The sequence below is a fragment of the Crinia signifera genome, chromosome 3, assembly GCF_055691185.1.
Source record: "Crinia signifera chromosome 3, ASM5569118v1, whole genome shotgun sequence".
Taxonomy (NCBI): Eukaryota; Metazoa; Chordata; class Amphibia; order Anura; family Myobatrachidae; genus Crinia; species Crinia signifera.
Genome location: NC_139219.1, coordinates 276,862,185 through 276,883,490, shown reverse-complemented (window position 1 = coordinate 276,883,490; position 21,306 = coordinate 276,862,185). Strand labels below are relative to the sequence as shown.

At 43.9% G+C, this 21,306-nt stretch overlaps 1 protein-coding gene across 1 annotated transcript in view; it reads right to left on the bottom strand.

Moving 5' to 3' along the window:
• Nucleotides 1-21,306, bottom strand: part of ACSL3 (acyl-CoA synthetase long chain family member 3) — an 81,750-nt gene that overhangs the window by 14,864 nt on the left and 45,580 nt on the right. The window contains exons 4-8 of the mRNA XM_083178105.1: nt 11,645-11,754; nt 9,507-9,633; nt 4,780-4,927; nt 2,725-2,848; nt 508-579 (exon numbers count right to left, since the gene is read on the bottom strand). Of these exons, the coding sequence (XP_083034231.1) occupies nt 508-579; nt 2,725-2,848; nt 4,780-4,927; nt 9,507-9,633; nt 11,645-11,754 (581 nt within the window). The remainder of the gene's footprint in view (nt 1-507; nt 580-2,724; nt 2,849-4,779; nt 4,928-9,506; nt 9,634-11,644; nt 11,755-21,306) is intronic.

The window sequence follows — 21,306 nt, the reverse complement described above, 5'->3', positions numbered from 1 at the left end:
CTGTCGGGAAAGAGAGCATGGAATAGGCGTTCACCGCTATTTCCCCCGTTGTAAATAGTGGCCCAGATTGAATACCTTCCTGTATGTGATAAAAAATACCGAAGGCAGCCAGTTTTATATTGAAATTAAATATTTATCTTGGTTTTTCTCTAATATGCGCTTTTAACGTTTCCTGTGCTTGTAAGGTTTAATAATTAAGTATTTGTCTGAAGAACTGTAATGACGCTTGGAGCTTTAAAATTAGACGTCTATGTTCTTTTATAATAAATATAAACCCTCTGATCTTGTGTTACAGGGTGGGAGGGAGGTCCGACATTAGAACCATCTGATGCACGCTCTGTGGTACGATCACTCATTTCAAAAGCTTGTAGGAAATCTGTAAATATTTGGACCTGCAGCTCCTCACACATTGTCCTACAAACCTGAGCACTGAGTCAGTCACTCCAACGTCAAGGCAGCTTACAGTAAATGGGAGGGGAGGGGACATTTTCTTGAAGCACTACTTACAGGGACAGCGGCCATCAGGGTTGGCTGAAGCTCTGAGGCATCTCCTTTGCTTCCTCTCTTGATTTTAGTGGACTGGAAGACGAAAAAAATGCTGTTATAGCATTACAGTCAGGCGTATACAAAAAGATGACAGCTGCTGAGCATAAACATAATATAGGCAGCACCTTGTACACCGTTTGCGTCATTTCAGTGTTCCCTGCTTGTAAAGGTTATACACACAGCACACGTGCACATTACTTATCAGATTTCTTTAGAACAGCATTCTTGTCGCTCCTACTAGCACAATGGAACCCAATGTTCCTGTATTCTATAGATTGCTCTGTAAACAATGCCTAATATAGAGATTGTGACAGAGTCCCAGGTTACATAACACATTACTGCCCAACAGAACCATGAGATGTAGGGACCAGAGAACATTTACCAATCTAGAACACTACATGAAAACGCAAAAATAGCACAACTTCTAATTATGTTTTCTGTCTTCCAGTAAGTACATAACCATCTGCCCAGCCTGTTCTCACCGGTTATTGGTGGCTCCGGTACTTGTTTCCTATCTGGGCGCCCACTAAGTTAATTGCGCACCATGCTATTCTCCGTAGTGAAATCTGATCGCATCGCATCGTACACATACACGATATTGAACGATGCGATCCGATTCGATTTCCCATAGGAAACAATGTTAAATGGATCAATTTACCCAAATCAGCATAGGGAAGAATGGTAAATGGGCCAGAAACCCCCAAAAAACCCACAGAGCAGTGGAATGTCCCCCCAAAAGTAGTTGACGCCACCCCGCCATCAACGTGAACCCGAAGCGTGGCGAGCGCAGCGAGCCCCGCGAGGGGACGCGGATACCTTCACAGGTAAACGCGTCCCTTCGCGGGCTTCCCAGGTGTCCGCGTCGCCATGGACACCTGGGAAGCCCGCGAGGGGACGCGTATAACTGTGAAGGTATCCGCGGGGCTCGCTACGCTTCGGGCTCGGTGGCTCGCTGCGCTCGCCACACTATTCTATTCTCACTCCACGCCCTAGTGGATAGTAGGGCATGAAAAGGTCGGAGGACGCGTACCGCCGCCCCTCGCGGGCTCGCTGCGCTCGCCACGCTTCGGGTTCACGTTGATGGCGGGGTGGCGTCAACTACTTTTGGGGGGGACATTTCAATGTTCAGGGGTGTTTTTGGCCCATTTACTATTGTTCCTATTATAATTTGGCTAAATTGAGCCATTTCACATTGTTTCCTATGGGAAATCGGATCGCATCGCATCGTTCAATATCGTGTATGTGTACGATGCGATGCGATCCGATTTCAGTACGGTGCCGTACGTAGAAAACCTGGGCGCCCAGATAGGAAACAAGTACCGTGGCTCCCAGCAAAGGGAAACTAACAGTCACTAAAAACTTTATGAAGCAGAAGCTAATTTAAAAATAAATACCTGTATATACACTAGGTAGATTCGGACACAGGTAGATCTAATTACCTGGTCAAAGGCAAGATTAAGGCACAAGCACTGTACTGAGACAATTCTAATAAAGCCAACATTTTACTAAGAGTTCACCAAAGCACTTGTTGCCATTTGGAAAGATAAAGAATAAATAGCTTGGCAATATATTAATCATAAATACCCCATTAGGAATATCCACACCTACATTGAAAACAAAGCCGTGAGCATGGGGGGGGGATTGCACTTCCCAACACCAGGATTCCAATTTACGTCTCAAACACCCAGCACAGATGACACGGTAGGTGGCCATAGAGTATTGCTGGTGAAATATTATACTTGACATTTACAATTTGTGTCACACAGTGGCATGAAGGCCTACCGGGGGGGGCGCATGCTTAAGGGGGAAGGCCGGTCTGGTTCCTTAATTATGCAGAGAGGAAGGGGATGGGTTATACAAACAACTTGACTGGCAAGAGGGTGAATATTGGAGCAGTTTCCATGTTTATCTATGGTGCTGGTCCCCCAGTTAATTGACTCTCTAATCAAGAAGCAAAACATAAATTTGAGTCCATAGCCTGGAATATGACCCCTCGGAGGTGGGGTGTCGTGTGGATTTCCACACATACACATGTGGCCAGGCCGTCCCCGAGGACACAGATTTGGGAATACTTTGAAAACACAATATAAGCGATGTCTCAGTTAAGAAGAACAGAGATATTAATCTTTGTTTCGACAAAGTAGTCATTTAAAATGAATATGGGCCTAGATGACTTACCTGATCTGAGAGCGTCTGTGGTGAGGAATAGCCCACGCCGCAGCCACGTGACAGGCAAACCAATTCCGCACTCAATTCCAACACATGGGCCAAGGGTAAGTAACCAATATAAGTATCAGTTCCTCTAAAAAAAAAAAAAAAGTTTTAGAAATAGAGACTGCATGCCTGGTGTAAGCATTACATTACTCGGCATATCATTTTTGTATCATTTTAGATTTTTACTATTCATTTATGCATATTTGCAACTATACCTATATGGTCCATGCATTTCATGTATCTAATATTTTCTAAACTACCATTTAAGTTTCTCCCCACCTTAACCAGCGTCCAGTCAGAAACTATCTCCTATTCTAGGGACCAAATCAACCCACATTCTGTAACTGAAATCACTAGCGTCTATTCTCTCCTCTAAACTGTATATTGTAGACTAGAGAATACGGACCAGATATGATTGTGTCGCAACTGAATTATCGGTAGACTGTGCTTGCCTATTGGCCATAGCGCGTGCACACCAAGATACCTTTACAATGTGACTCGCAGATAGGAATCAGTTGCAGATTTACTAACAGGAAAAGGGCACTTGGGAAGGGGGGGGGGGGGGAAGAGAATCGGGAGTGTTTGCAAAAACAGGCACGTTGTGACCAATTGCCGGGTGTGTCTCGGCATGGGACTGCAAATTCCTACACATAAAACATGGCACCAGTGCTACAGCTCCCTTGGCATGGAGGAACTTAGAAAGTTGTTGCTCTAGTGAAGTCCGCAGTTGCTAAGAATGTCCAGATGCTTATGTTGGGTGGATCTTTTTACTTGTCCGCAGATTGGACAAATGGATGGCTGCTGTTTCACCACTACGACTGCACCTGAATCAGTCCCCACTAGCATGGTTCTCTGTTTTTTATTTAAGGTTTACAAGGAGAACAGTATAAATACAGATTATACAGTACATGACGCCATTTACAAAGATTGGGGATGTTTGGAAGTGCTCCATCCCCAAGTCTAAAGAGCCCTACACATGGGGAGATGTAGTGAGTGATCTAAGCAATATATACTGCTCAGGATCGCTTAGCACACAGCAATGTGTCAGCGATGTGTGCTGAGCGATCTGTCAGGGCCAGTCTTCTCTGGTGAGAAAGCAGGCACTGACTGGCAAGTAACTAGATATATCCAGCATGCGGGACCTTACATCGCCAGGCAATAGCGACGTGCGGAGCTGGGCATTGCTATTACCCATGCACACAGAGCGACATAGGGGCATTTTCTAAGCGATCTGGTGAGATTGCTTAGAACAGGGGTGGGCAATAAGCGGCCCTGCAGCTGTTAATGAACTACACATCCCAGCATGCGTTGCACCAGTTTAAGCATGGTCAACAGCTTATTGCCCACTACTGGCTTAGAAGATGCCCTGAAATCATAATGTGTGTAGGCCCTATAACACAAGATTTTTAAATGTTACGATGCATTCAGTGCGGATAAAAAAAAAGCTACTACGGAGCACTTGTAAGCAACGTTCCCTCTAATTTTACGAAGGCTGTGTGCGGCAAAAGATATTAGCTGTGCAACTTTGGAAGGAAATGTACATTTTTGTGCGTCACATAACGTATAAAGGCCTAGGTTTCGAGTTCTGTTGAGTTAATAAAGCAATTTGAATGTTTACAGACTTCACACACCACACATATAGGCTATAGCAGTGATTTTCAACCTTACTAAACTCGTGGCACACTAAACAAGATTTTAACCTTTGTGCGCTCAGTTGTAATGTCTGTGCGCGGGCTCGGTGAGTTGTGTGCGCGCGCACATGCGCACAGCTTAGAGGGAACACTGCTTGTAAGCCACCCACACATCCAGCAAGTTAATGGATTTCAGACTCACACAAAGTGCTAGTTTACATTACAATGTGGTGTAACATGTATTACTGTGACAGGGGACCTGCATGGAAACAGGAGTCTGCAGACCCACCCAACCTGTAACCTTGTAAAAGGAGAAGCGGAATATAAACTAGAGAACCCTTGCGCCATACAACTCTGCATAAATCAGCGTGTGTCAGACACAACTTACCCCAAGTTGGTTATCCTCTGTGCCATCCCGGTTATGCCAGCTATTATATTGCTGTGAGAGATCATCACTCCTTTGGGTAAGCCAGTAGAGCCACTGGTGTACATGATGACGGCGATATCATTTGGCAGAGGGGGGCACCGTTTGGTTACTGCGGAACAGTATCGGCAAAGGTCATTTATGAAAGAATCAACAGTGTTTATATGATTACACACCAAGGCTAGAACTGCAGGATCAGCTGTACAATAGCGGCTTCTAACTTACAATGAACTTTAAGGTTTACCAAAAATCAGGGTTATTATTATTATAATTTTATTTATTGGGGAAATTATAAATAATATATATATATATATATATATATATATATATATATATATATATATATATATATATATATATATATATATATATTTTTGTTTAATCCAGGTTCTCTTCTTTGCATTATAGGTTTGATTTAAAATAATAATAAATACGGCTTATTAAAGTAATGCTGTGAAACCTTGCTATGTATTAGAACACTTGAAAGAACCATGTTTTCATACTTGCAATGCAAACATATTATGCTGTCCCATGAGTTATTTTACATCTTTCAATAAAACCTGGAGTCATAAACAACTAGCCAATCAGTCCATTTCAGTCATTGTTCATACCCAGACTGTAAAATGACAGTCATGGGCTGATTGGCTAGCTGTTTATCACTAACCCATATCTTTAAGATCTGGTTCCCCCTCGCTATGGGGGTTATTCTGATTCACTTGGAAAGGCACAATAACTCTCTAATGGACAAAACCATATCCACTGCAGGTGGGGCTGATGTAACATGTGCAGAGAGAGTTAGATTTGGGTGTTTTATTGTTTCTGTGCAGGATACTGCTGGCTACTTTATTTTTACACTGCAATATAGATATCAGTGTGAAATGCACCCCCCACCTAAATTTAACCCTCTCTGCACACGTTACATCAGCCTCACCTGCAGTGCATATGGTTTTGTCCATTAGGGAGTATTTGTGCCTTTCCGAGTGAATCAGAATAACCCCCTATATCGGTTGTGCATGTGGAACACTTTGTAAGCCACCCACGCATCCAGAATGTTAATGAAATTCAGACTCACAAAGTGCTAGTAGACATTACAATGTAATATACAGTAACATGTATTACTATGACAGTTAGGAGCTGATTGGTTGGCTGTTTATCACTCACATGTATCTCCAAGATCTGGTTCACCCTCGCTATATCTGTTGTGCATATGCATTTACTGCATTGGTTAAGCTCAATCAAACGAAGACTTCAAGCAACAAGAATGTGGAATACCAAGGGATTTACTTATAATGGCCTGTTTGTTTGTTTCTGTTTTTTTAATAAAGTCACAGCACAACTTCATGCTAATTGTAGCACAACCAAAACATTGTGTTTTTGTAATTAGGTTGTCAGTTACATGACTAATCATGAGGCAAATGTATTAACATAACGTTTAAATAAATAATGGGTCCCGCTTCTCCTGCATAACAAGGAGATGGAGGCATCCGTTACAGCCGAATGTATTAACCCACCCCCCTTTGCCGATAAGTAGAGCAGTTATGTTCAGCATCCATGGCTCTCCTTATCTGCACCCCAGCAAGCACTAGACATACGCATTAAACAACCTCTTTCACCAGCCGAATTCAAGCGTAGCCTGGACCCGGCATCAGGGCTAGCGTTGTCCATGCAGTGGGGATACGACAATTCTAGCCCTGGGCTGGTGCAGCGACTGGGGTGGTTTAAACGCCTAGGTGGCTGTTAAAACATCGCTCCGGCCACTAATTGCTGGGGGGATTGCAGGTGACAGCCTTGTTGAGTAACCCTAGTGCATGTTAGGTGCGTCGTTAATACATTTTAAAACAAACGTAATCCCCCCAGTTAACCAGCATTAAGGGCAGCATATGAACTTAACGCTGGTTAATACATCTGCCCCCATGTAGCCAGACCAGTACAATACAAAAAATAAATAGACTGACAAAAAGGTGCAGATCAATTTTCAGCTTCTCAAGGCATAAAGAGGGCATAACATTTCTGTAAGCATAGATATCATATACAGCATTTCCCCCAGGCTCCCCTCCGGGAAGGTGGGCAAGTCTCCTGCTTGCCGTCCAGAGACCCCACACCCCCTTCCCCGCTGATTCTATTACCGCATATCGCAGGTCTGGAGAGGGGGCGGGGCTAAAATTAAGCACCGCTCCCTCTCCGCGGCCAACAAATCAGCGTTTTGTGCCATGGGGGCAGGGCCAAGTGATGTCACCCTTGTACCCGCCCCCCTCTGACAAGTTGCCTTTCCGGGCTTCTCCCAGGGAGGTGAAAAGAAAAGTAGGCAAAGTATGATTCCCCCCCATTGGCTGGTAACAGGATTGCTGAAGTGCTCATCCTCTGCCATGTTAGTCCTGACTCCTGTTCCTCTGTTAAATATTGCTGTTACTACAAGCTCCCTGCCTTCAGAGGAATCACAGTCATCACTAGAATACCAGCACAGGATCCAAAACCTCAGCATCATGGAGTATGTTACCATGTGCTGTAAGCGTGTCAGGCACCAGTTGGTGCTGGGAACCAGAGCAGTAAATGAATTAATCATTTTTGTGTAATTTGTAGCAGATGTGTGGGTCCCTGAGACTACATCTGTTCACATGAAATGAGAGACCTACATAAGATAATAGGGGGATGGGTGGGATGTACCAAGTTAATGACTTGCGTCTGGATTTCCTGCTGTGTGTGAGGAAGCTTAGCATTGGGATATCCTGATGTTTGACCCTCAATGCCAGGATGCAGAGTAATTACTGCAGGAAAACACTGTATGCAGGATTCTCACTAGATCGCTTAGAAAATGCCCCAACATCGCTCCGTGTGTAGGGGCCATAGTGATAGCACTGCATGGCCCGACACATCGCTATCGCCCTCGCGATTAATATCCAGGGCGCTGAATAAATGTAGTTAAATGATTTAGCATTGTGCAGAACGCTCAGCAGTGTCGCTATGCGTGTAGGCCCCATTAGACACGTGTATTTGTTTATTGAATTACCACAATGATATTGGGCGCTATTAGCGCTCCCTTGTCTCTGGTTTTAGATCTGTATGTACTTATGTATTCATACAGACATATACAGCTAAGCACATACCTCTGCGATACGTGGTGTGACTGCTGTATAGCTTGGAATGAATGGTAGGGATGGCCATACACCATCGATGATTTCAAATCGATGGTTCATGGCCGATTTCGAATACTTTTGCCATCGATGGGGGAGAACCAGATTGTTTAGCAAAACTATGATTTGCTTCTTTTTTTTCCCAAAGTGCCGGTACACGGAGCATAGCTCCGCCCCGACACCCGTAAAGCCTCGCCCCCGTGTTTTGATTGTCCCACAGGCCAATCAAACACAATGGATGACCATCGATATGTAAAAATATCGATGGTCATCCATTGCATAGTTAAGCACTATGGATGGCCAGTTGCAAAATTGCCATCGATGGCAACCATCAATGGCAATGATGGCCATCCCTAATGAATGGTAAGGAATTCATGTGAGTGTCTGACACATACATGATATATTGTATAGCAGCGGTGGCCAAACCTGTCCTCAAGATCTACCAACAGTTCATGTGTCTCAGGCAACCTGTGGATCTATAGTAGGAATGAATGCAGCATGTTTGAAAATGTGACAGTTAGTAGTGACTACAGCTGTGCAGCAGCTAGGTGATCTGGAAAACATGGACCGTGGTAGATCTCGAGGACCGGTTTGGCCACCCCCGCTGTAGAGCAACAATAAACCTATAAAATACAGCAACAAGAAAGGCATCTTATAAAAAAAAAAAACTTATATCAGTATGTACATAAACGCTAATTCTATGAAACACCTCCAGGCACTTTAACGTTCCCTGACCCTGTATGGTTACTCAATAGGCTAAAATTGCCCAATAACAGGCTGATCCTGCTGGACTGTGAGTACCAGGACCACTCTGCAATGGGCAGACGAAGCTGGCTAAGACAATAATAGCATTGTCAGCTTTTCATGTCTGGTGTACTTTTTTTGAACCATGGCACCTAGATATCAGAAAAAAATTTTCGTGGCACCCTTAGGTCAAAAGTTTATGGAGTGCTTTAGAGAAAAAAAAATCTTAAATTAAATAAATTGCATTTATTTGTTATCCTTAAGTTCAGCTATGAGGTGGGGGACAGGATTCACTTCTGTTTGTCCTCATATTTTATGACTATAAGTCACAAGCACTGGTTTTGCCAATTATATTGACCTGGACCACCGGGTGTGGTATGAATCACCGACAGTCGGGATCCCGACAGTCATTATCCCGACTGCCTGGTCTCAGACAGCGTGGCCAGCGCAACGAAGCCCCTTGCGGGCTCGCTGCGCTCACCACGCTGCGGGGATGGTGGGGAGCTACGCTCGCCACCTATTCTATTCTCCCTCTATGGGGGTCGTGGACCCCCACGAGGGAAAATAGCCGAGGGCCGTCAGGAACCCGGCCGTCGGTGTTTTAACAGTCGGGATCCCGACGTCGGGTTAATGACTGTCGGGACACCGTCCGGCACCCCCAGCAACAGGGTGCCACAGCCCATAGTTTGGGAACCACGGTCTTAACACTTTAAAAACTTGATGAGCAGCTGAAACGTACACATCCATGTGATTATTATTAGCAGCTGTTTAGATTTACTGGTGCTTTATATTATCAGCCAATGAAGCGTGACTTACCCTGCTTTTTCCCCAGAGCCTGCAGCGCCTCCATACTGTGTACAGTGATGTTAGGGGGGTAGTCTGCGCTGCTGCCCCCATCTACTAGGATGATGTGCCTTAGCAGGGGGACCTGAGGGAGGATGCTCTGTTGATCAGAGTAACACAGAATAATTAGTCATTGTATAGGACAAGCTGCACAATGTTGCTCATATTCATTCAAGGAAAAACAAGTATGGGCACTGTATTTTAAACACCCAATATAATATGCTTACACACAGTATCTATTATATAGCACCAGTATATATTAGCAAGTATCGTGTGCATTCACTGCTAAATCCTATCTACACGAAAGCCCAGAGGACACCATTACTTATACGCATTACTGTAGAAGACAGAATATAATGATCTTGAATGTTTTCTGTACAGAGCATCTCAGTGCTTTTTTAGGTTTGACATTTCCTAGCTATTTATACAGAATGATGTTCTTTAGACTGGTGATATGCCAAACTATACATAGTGTATAAACAGACAGGGCTATGCAGGGACCATGCTGGCCAGAATAAATAGGATTACTGCAAAGTAGGATTTGTATATATGTGCCGCTAGGACTAGCAAACAGTCAACTGCCCAAAACAAAGCAGCACCGCCGAGTCTGACACACAGGACACAGATAGTGCCTCGTTTACTTTATGTGAAACCGGCCTGTATGGAACAAGTTCTAAACATGTATAATTAGAATGTCGGCTTCATAGATTGCACGACAGAGAGAATTAAAACTCTGAATCTGAAAATTATGTAATGTGTGTGTGTGTGTGTGTGTGGGGGGGGGGGGGGGGGAGGTAGGTAGTGTTATTGTCATTTTGATGATTTGTGAAACATCGACTCTTATTTTCCAATGTGTATTATTGCAGTTCCCACAATAACGGACTCTGCCTCCAGATGAGGTGATTGGATAAAACTGGACTTGTTCGCTAAAGACCCCCATACATTAGTGAGACATATCTGAAGGGAAAGTCTTTTTAGATTCCCTAGAACTCCCCTGTCAGCTTCCCGGAGTTCTCCCATCTGATTTGTGGTGTCATTTATTACTGTAGCTCAGACCTGTACTGTAGAAAACATCTGATCCTTACAGCCAGATCAGGACGGTGAGAGGAGTCCGTACCACAAGACGATGACTTTTCAGGTAAAGCAGTTTTATTTTTCAGAACATGAAAACTATTTTTATTTCCTGTTTCATCGTAATTCTACTTATTTTTTTTTCAGCGAAAGTGATTACCATCCAGTATCCTCATCATCATCTGCACTGGCAAATGCTTCCTGAGACATTGTGGAGCAATTAGACTTTCTATTGAGGTGTTTAGCGGTGACCAAACCTAGGTTATCACTATAACTGTATACGGCCTCTACAGAATTGTAGGTCAAATGGACTATATAAAATAAACTCCAGAAATCTTTAGGGGGCATATTTATGAGATGTACGAGTTCGGTTTTACTCAGTTCTCAAAGCCGGATCTTATTGGCTATCCAAAACATGCGAGAGCCGATAACCAATAAGATCCGGATTTTAGAACCGTATAAAAAAGGGAGCCCGAACATATAATATTTAGCTGCTTCTAGGTCAGGCTTCAGAGCATGTACTGCGCATTCACTGCCCCAATAGAACTTGCGGTAGGCAGCACATTGGCTACTATAGCTCCGGAATGAATCAGACTGCACGGCAACCATCACAGAAACCTACGGGATGGCTTTGTGGTAAGAAATGGAGGTGCTATGGCAGATATTGGTTATCTGTTGCCATCACCCCATGATAAATTGCAGAGATCCTTAATATTTCTATGACAGATTACACAGGCTCGCTATTATGCCAATGGTTCAGATAAAATAACCACTGGTCCCCAAAGGCCTCCGCAAATTATACCAAAAGTTACAAAAATAAACACGCGTGTGCTTGGCTAGAAAGTACGTAATTTAACATAATATTACTGGACTTAAAGTCAGAATTTTATGTAACCCAAAACACAACGTCATTTATCTGGGTCACACAGAACATCATCTGCCAACCAGCACCTCTCGCCCTCCTCCCTCACCTACTTTGTAAAAATATTAATAGGGGCATTAATAGGGGCATTAATGAAAATCAAAAGGGACATAGATACCTTCAATTTGGACTGCAGAAGCTCCTTGCTGGTGATTATATGGGTGACTTCTGTTTCTGCCAGTCCATGGGCAATGGCTGGACCACCCAGTGTTGAATATAAGGTGACAACTGGAAATAGAAAAACCAAGAGTCAGACACAGTCATCGAGACACTCTTTTGCTGGATGTTCCCACTAAAGGACTTCTGGTGAAAGGGAAAACTATTTACACATTACCTAACGCTTATGCTACATTATATTTATTTACAGTTTCTTATATTGCGCAGCAGATTCCGTTGCGCTTTACAATAGTAGACAGTGATAAAACAAACTGGGTAACAGACAGACTTGGAGGTAGGAGGGCCCTGCTGCAAGCTTACAATCTATAGGATTATATATGCATTATACTTGCTACACATATCTTGGGGGAGACTCTCTAAACTAAAAATGCGGTAAAAACCCCGTTATGGGCTTCTACCCCAACCCACCGACCGCCCCGCACTGACCCCCCCTCACCTGTGTCCGGGCAGCACAGAGCTGTGCTGCCCGGACCTGTGACCTCCTCCCTACACTATGATCCTCTTCCGGATGCAGGGAGGAGGAGAGCCCGGCGCAGCAGCAGCAGCGCCGGGTAAGGGAGAGAGTGGGGAGCCACCGGGAGCAGCTGGGACCCGGCGACTCTCACCGCAAAGGACAGCTCTTAATGCAAGAGCTGTCCTTTGCCATAATTATCGCATATGTTAGAACATATGCGATAATTATGTATGCGATGGACGGTGAAGGGGGCAAGAGAATCTCCCCCCTTATATTATACATAATTGTAATATCTTTCAATTATTATACAAATTTCTTGTGTTAGGATAGAGATATATCTCAAATCGAAAGATTCACATCCCATTCCATATTCTGCAACCCCCACCATATTCTGCAGCTATACACAAACGTCACTCCTGTGCCCCTCCATATAGTGCCCCTTATATACAGAGCAACCCCTTCTCCATATACTGCAGCTATACACAAACTTCACTCCTGTGCACCTCCATATATAGTGCCCCAAAGGCATAACTACCATAGGTGCAGGGGGTACAGCTGCTATGGGGCCCAGAGCTGAGAGGGGCCGCTTTGCCTGTCAAAGTATCATGTGCTATATACATTTTTCAGCATTAAGTGATAAATAGGGGCCCTTACAAACTTTTGCAATTAGGCCCACATGTATCTAGTTACGCCACTGTAGTGCCCCTTATCTACAGAGCAACCCCTTCTCTATATGTTGCTACCACCATATATTGCAGGCTCTGCAGCCACTCCACCATATACTATGCAACAACCCCAGGTTACTGTACTTGCCATTCAGGGACTCCGCAACAAACAGCAGCAGTAACCAGGAAATGGGTGCAGGAACCATAATTATCACTTAAGGGGCATACACACAGGGGGCATGCAGTCCCATTTCTAAGCAATCTGACTGGATTGCTTAGAAATGGAGCCCTGATCGCTCCATGCCCTACAGCGATGGCAATGAGTGTTCATGTGTGCAGCTATCGCTCGCAGGGAAAGCCAGTGCTTGAACCGGCTTTCCTGATAGATCATGGGGCTTTGCCTATAAACAACAGGCAATGCCCCGCTTAGTAAAATCGTTCAGCACATAGCTGATCACACACAATCGCTCAGCGGGGGGCATCACAGCAGGGACGTGGAGGCAGGGCTTTCCCTGTCAATTTGTTTTAAAATAATACAAAGAATATACCTATGACATATATGCTGTATCATAAGTATTTGCTTTATATTATTTTACTGGTTTGAATGATTTAACCTAGTTTGTGAGGCACCGATAAGCGTGCCTCCCACACAGAACTGCAAGGGGATGAAGCGGGGAGCGGGGCTTGGGGCAGGACTAAGCAGTGGGCTAAAAAGCCCATTAAAAATAACACTAAAAATAACACTGAAAGCGGCACTTCTAGAAGTGCCTAATTGACAGGGGCTGCTGTGATTGGACAGCAGATCCAGCTGCTGTCCAATCACAGCAGCCCTTGTCATGTAAGCTTCTGACAGTGCCGCATTTGCTCCCTTCTCCCCTGCTCCCCATGCTGTGACCTGTGCCGGCTCCCGAGTCCCGGTTCCTTGCCTGTGTGGCTGCTGCTCCCCTCTCCCCTGCCCAGTGAGTATTATTTTATTTCGCCTCAGTGTATGGGCACCTTTAGATGCATTTAAAAAAAATGCCTTCTGGGCTCCCACAGTTGTTTTATCCTCTTATAGAATATGGATAAATGAAGATACAGTACATTCTGAAAGGCACCCAAACTCTAACAGCACGAGTTATACTTATAAGGATGACGACTGTTTTGTTTTTAAAAAGCACCAATTTCATGTCCTAACAAAGACAAAAAAAGTGTTCTAGGAGCTTAATGTGCAATTTTGAAACAAAAACCAGACTGCCAACAGTCTAGAGGTATTTTGGTTTGTACAACATAACAGCCTAAAAGAAAGAAAAATTTAAAACAGATACATGACACAGCAAGTTGCTTTTATTGCTTTTCTAGTTAACAGATTTTCAGAGCCTCCGTTTATGTTTGAAAGTGTCCTATTTTAACCTTCTTAAATGAAACCTTGGGAATGGGGCGTCCAGCCATGGTCTGCCCCCTGTTCTGGAACATATTTCAGCTAATGCAGACCAGCTGCTTGAATGCGCCCTTTTTCCAAATGAATGTAGAGTTGTGCCGATTCCATCCGTGCTCCCCCACAGAGAGGATGATACTAGGGGACAGCAGCTGCACTTCTGCCTGGGAGCATAGGATTGGTGTGGGAGAGGAGGTGTAGGCAGAAGTGCACCATCCTCTTCTTGATGGTACAGTCCCTGAAGTGGCAGAAGCTACAGACACAGCAATTAGGTCTTGTGTATCTGCCATATATGGCGGCCTGACAATCGGGATATCTTGACATTGGAATCCCGACTGCCGATGCTCCAACAGGTGGGGAGAGCGCGCAAAGAAGCCCCTTGTGGGCTCGCTGCTGGCTCGGTGTCTACCCCACAAGGGAGAATAGCCCGTTAGTTGGGATCCCGACTGTCGGGCATTTAAAAACTGTTGGTATTCCGATGACTGAGTACTGACCGTCGGAATCCCGACTGTCTGGCAGCCATCCAGCACCCATATATGGCTGCCTGAGCTCTGCTCAAAAACCAACTGTATTGGCGATCGCTGAATACAACTAAGAACAGATCCGCCCATACAGATATATTGTTTGCTAACCAATGAAGCCCTGTCCATGCTCTTGGCCTTGTCCATACGCAACACTATATGTTGATTTCCATGTGCTCATTCCCAGAGATCACAGCTTGCATTAGCATTAGGCAACAGGGAAATGTTTTCCCAATTCAAATGGACAAAAACCACATCTGAAGTTTACACATTGGACTTTTTTATTTTCTTAAATGCTTCAGATGTGATCTCTGAAAGCTAGCAGCCAGCTCAAACAGGCCAGTGGTGATCTACCATGGGAAACTGGATGATGGATGACCTTAGGCTTTTAGCTTATGCATCCATGTTCATGCAGTGACTAATTTTAAATCCATTAATATTTTTTTTTATAATAACATGATATGCCTTTTAACTTTGGGATATATGCCATCCTTTAATCAGCCAAGAAGAAAGGCATGAAAGAAAAAAAAAAAAAAGTTTCACTTAATTAAAGTTTAAGTGTTTAGGCTTTTTGTCTCCAGTGAGTTTACGGTATCTATCCATAGATCTGGGCAAACTCCTAGCACAACCATGATACAAGTAGCGAGTAACCGTATACTCAAGACTACTTTCTAATCATTTTATAGATTTTCTCCGTTGTAATATTATATCCACATGTTTGGCACACCTGAACCAAAGCCTAGGTATCCAAGCTCACACTAGGGGAGTATTCAATCTGGTATTCCAACTGTCGGAATGTCCCAACAGTTGGTATCCCGACCATTTCCAATGGCTTCTGATAACAAGTAGAGAGTCGGTATTCAAATTTTCCCACCGCCGGAAAAACCGCGGATCGGTAAAAGCGGCGTCATTTTGATGAAAGCCGGCCCCAGATACAACAATGCACCTCAGTTTCCATTAATACAGACTCACCTCCATAGCGAAGTGAGATTACGGCAGGCAAGTCCCAGCTGGGATTGAATACTGAACTGTATACAGTATATTTCCACCGTTGGAAACATTGACAGAGATGGAATACCCCCCCAATGACTGCTTCTCTTACCTACACTTAGCTGGCACTAGGATAACTTCTCATCCATCTTATTTGGTATTGTAATCTGGCACTACAATCACTGCTTATCCCAGCTACCACTACTTCACCTATCTAAGCCGGAGTTGAAGCACAACTCCTACATATCTTAGCTGGCCCTATGACCATATTCCCTACCTATCCTAGCTAGCACTAAAACCACTTCTATCCCAGTAGGCACAAAGAGTATTTGTTCTGCATATCCTAGCTCTAGGTGCTCTCATTGCCTGCAGATTAACCTTAACCTCTCCCACAAACAAACCCCAACCATCGCCCTAAGGCCCCTTTCACACGCACGGTGGGGATGGCCACAGCCTGGCAGCCGTCCCTTCCAGCGGCGACATCTGGCTGCAACCGGGCGGCTGAGCCGTACCGTGAAAATGGGCACAATCATGTCCATTATTCACTTCTGTGTGCAGCACGGCTTCTTGGCCGTGTGGGTTTCGCCGCCCGGCAGGAGACGGAGCGTGTCAAAGGGGCCTATCCACTGCACTTCCTACCGGAATGTGTCAGGACTCTGCCTACCTTGGTCTCCAGGTATTTTGACCGCAGCCTTGTTAGATACAGAATTGCAGCTCTTTGTTCAAGTGCCAGCAACAATTAAGCTTTCTATTTTGTATATTTATGTCGGTTATGTCTCTAATTCAGATTGATTTATGAATACCAACACAAAAAGGTTAGGGTTCAGTTTCAGAGGGTGTTGTAGGATTTAACACAATGACGGTCAAAGTGGCACATACAGCAAAGGAGTTTTCTAGTCTGTGACATTATCCTACAAGTGAACCTATAAGCATGCATTATCCAATTTTCCCCTGCATTATACTGTAAGGCTTCAATATACTGTATATTAATTAATACACAATGTTATGTAAAACTTACAGTGGGTATCATGCACTCATATTCAAACCCTAACTACGCCATTATATTTGGCCTGTCTAACTGGGGGCAGGACGTAGTGAATCTGGCTTATGGCGGTCAGGGGAAGGTGAGTGTTTATGTTCTCAGACAGAGGCTATATGACAGCTGTCTGGTTTATATGAATGCTACATGCCGTGACTGTGTAAACAATTTATGCTAGGGTGACTTGGCTAAGGAGAACAGGAGACTTGGCAGAGCTTTGAAACAGAAGGTGGTTCAGCTCTAACAAGTGGGCAAGGGTATACACTGGTACTTGATTTTAAATGGTTGGACTGAAAAGAACTGGGTTTATATGTGTGTGTCAGATGTGGAGCCAGAGGAACTGCAGGCAGGTTATGGCAGAGTTACAGTATTGTAGTATATACAGTGTATATTGTACCTGATAACGGACAGGTGTGGCTTCTTAATGGGTAGCCATAATTAGATTGTAGATCTGGCTTCATTACTGTAAGGCACAAATCCTATGTTGCACAGCACAGGGGATGAGCATTCCTCGAATAGCCTAATTTACCTTAACTCCAGTTGGATAAATAATTTGTGTGTGTTTATTATACGTATATAATATAGTGTTCATTCTAGCACCCGCTATCTTTGAAAACCCATGCAGTTCCTGTTCCCTGCCTGGGATGTCGCTGTCTGCTGTAGTGCTTCTAGCTTAGTGTGGTCTGTGTATCAGCACTGATATGCAAACGAGTCCTGTGTTAGAAACACCACAGCAGACAGCGACACCTCAGGCAGGGAAGAGGAACTGCATGGTTTTTAAAAGATAGCGGGTGCTAGAATGAACACTAAGTATATGATTTCGTAATACAAGCTGTGGGCATTTTATGGCGAAACGATGACAGTGATGTAGTGATATTAGAGTAATTGCAGGAATATGGCAAACGGTGCTCTGGTTAGGAGTATAGACTAGCCTGTATAAAAGCCTGATTCTCCTATTCAAAGTGACTAGTCATTAAAACTCATCTTAAACACCCATCAGTAAGTTACGCTAACACATTACACTTATTCATGTTCATGTCCACTATAACAGGCATAATACAATGAGCACCCAAAGAGAATACACAACATAGACCATAGCTTTTCCTGCCTCCTCTCTAACTGGTGGAGTAGGGGACAAAGCCAGCAAGTGCCTGGGATAGTTCCCACAAGCTGTCTTCACTCACTCCTTTGACCCCAGTTACATAAACAATTAAGATCAGGGAAAGCCTGGCCCTATGAATGTGCTCTGTGTATGTCCTACACCCTTTATGTTCCAGAATCGCTCTACACTTCTTTCTACAAACCTTACTCAAAATTATTAAAAGGTTTCTTTTTTTCAGTGCAGACCAGTTAGGAAACCAGTATACACAGCTAGCCTGGGACTTACTTCCATCATGGTTGGCCTTTGTTTAAAATCTAAAACACGTACAGCCTGGGATTATAGGTCCGATTCAGAGGTGGACCCAGGTACATTCACAAGAGTCTTCATGTGCAGCGGTTCTGTAAAAATACGCTAGTGCCGCAGTCAGTCATTTGTTCAGAAACAACCAGTCAGAGATTCTAATCTAATCAGTCGCATATGGAACTTCTTAGCAAGTTGCCAGAACCAAGTTGCCAGAGTCTTTGCAACTGTGTATGAAGTCAGTCTCTGGCTGTAACATGCCTATGAATACACCTGTATTGACCAGCCACCCAGAGTTGCAGTATCTGTACATGCTGAAACCGGAAAGAGGTTTCTAAATAATAACAGAACAAGTTCAATATAAGCTTGTATGAAAAATACACAGCTTCTGATAATCTATTCGTGTGTATAGATAATATACATCCATGTATATAGGTAATATGGTAACATAGGCCCTTATTCTGGTTGAAACACAAAGCTGAGAATTTTGCAGCTGTGCAAGTTATGTATGCGCCGCCCGCATAAACATCCATTCGCACCCCTGCATGCAGGGGCAAAAATCATTCGACAGTCGCCGACCATCAAGTGATTTTGTAAGCACTCGCAGATCCAAGATACCTCTATGTGTCTTAGATCTGCGGGCTGCCTGTACATTATTGCTTCCCTGTGCGAACGCGCAGGAGAGTGTATGGATCAGAATAATCCAGTCCAGCAGTGGCATAACTTCACCACAATTGCCCAGAGGCATAATAAATGTGGGCATTTCCCTCACACACAGTACCCGCTGCAGCCGGTGCCTCAAACACACATGCACATACACGCAGCCTGTGTCCTCCACACACATGCACACAGACACCCAGCCACCCACCCTGTGATCCACGGCACACCGGAACATCCAGCCAAACCCGAGGAAGGCGACAATCTCAGAAACGCATTGCTTGGAAAATCACTCACTCAATATATGGGTGTGCTTTAAACATCTTTTATGGTATTTACTCCAACACCAGTGGATTCTCTATTTGGTCTAAGTTCATCAAGAAGAGTTGGTGTACTCTTATATGGACAGGTGGCTGCATTCACCATCATTTATTGTGCAAAATAATAGAACAAACAATCACAGAAAGAACATAGCAGTAGATAAGTACTTTGATACCAAAATGATTATTTCCAAAACAAAACTAACAGCTGCTAAAAAGCCCTACTTCTGATCTCACAAACCACGAAGGTTAATTCACAAGGATCTTGTGAACTTGCCAAAAAGCTACACGGACGTCATGATGGAAGAGGAGGAAACAGCTGTAAGGAGCCAGAGCTGCATCTTCTGAGCCCTCGGTTCTCAGCCAGATCTGCTTTCATATGCTCAGAGACGACACTGATGTTTACAGATCATGGACATGGCCTTCCTGCAATGGAGGCTGTGTAATAGAGATACTCCTCTCACCAAATAATTTTATAATATGTGACAGTCTTAATTCACCGACAAGAACACACTCGCCTTGTTCAAGAGACCGAAACCATGGCAAACCAAAAAAGTGCTATAACTTCACATGTGCCTAGTCATGCTGCTAGATCTCTCATAAATACCCTAATTGCAAATTGTTCCCACCACCCCAAGTACACATTTCACAGACCGCAAAAGAAAACAAGCAGTTTCCATAAAGGGAGAAGAAAGAACGAGAAAACCCCAGGAGTCTACCCTTAATTGCCCTGGTTGCATCATGCAGCGCACAACATACACAGCTCTGCTACAATATACAAGAACTGGCGGCCAGTGTGGCTCCACGGGATTATGTAACACTCTGAGGGAGATTTAGAAAAGTGTGTAGAGATACAGGCGGTGGGCCAGATGCACTCAACTTCAAAGTGATAAAATGGAGAGTGATCAACAACCAACCAATCAGCTCCTGTCTGACATTTTTTAAACACGGTCTGTGACATGCCAGGCAGGAGCTGATTGGCTGGGTGTATATCACTCCGTTTTATCACTCTTGAAGTTTAGTGCATCTGGCCCTAAGGAAAGGCAACTGCCTCCAAGCCTGTCTTACAACAGGGAGGTGAAGCTATTTAATCGGAAAGGGCATTTTAAACAAATAGTATTGTTCAAATTGTATGTTGTATCAATGTATATGATGTATTGAAAATGTTATTTTTAAACTGTGGGGTAGATGTATGAAGCAGTGATGAGAGGAGCAATGAGCCAGAGGAGAAGTGTCCCATGGCAACCAATCAGCACTGATATAACATCTATAAAAATTTACACAGTATAAAATTATACGGAGCACCTCTGGCTCACATTTCCAATCCCTTATCACTGCTTAACACATCTACCCCTTTATGCCAAACTGCCATTCTGTAATTAACTGGCCAGGTGATTGAACTGAGTCAGGGAACATTTAAGATGTCCTCGCTCTCGTCTGCTGGCTGTAAAATGTGAAGGGTTTACGATACACCACAGGAGAATGTGTGCACCTGGTACGGTCTTTGAGGAGACATCACATCCATAGAAGGTGTCAAAATTGAAGGAAGGCAATATAAATTTCTCAAGGAGGCATCTGGTAACAGAATCTCTTCTTCATTAAAGACCATAAAACCACCCAGTACAGTATAATGAAGCAGGAAAAAAAACGTCCCTTCGGTCTTGGCAGAGAAACTCTTGGCCATCAGAAGAAAAAAGGGACTTCACACCAAGGTCGCAACTACTTTTGGTTTTGAAAGTGTTAAAATCCACAAAGGTGGGGTGAAATAGGACTAGAGAGATAAATGTGTCTCTTAAGCTGAAATAAATTCTTCATTTACTTACGGGAGCCACATGGCCAGGATGCCCCAAGACATTTTTTATTAAAAAAGGTGATGGTTGCACTACAGTGTTTTTATCCTTTTGATTTTTCTTTTAATTTTTTTTAATCTGTGTGTACTTTTAAATAATAATATACTCTTTGTAATCTTTTTTGTAATTGAACGCTTTGAAGTTATTCTATACCAACAGCCTTGCAAGGCACATGCTATGGATTTTGAAAGCGTTTATATGATTAGTGGAACCAAAGGGCTGCTGCGGGAGACGTTTCTTCCTGGAATCCCCTTGGTGGTCGCAGACAGATATACTATACTATCAAAA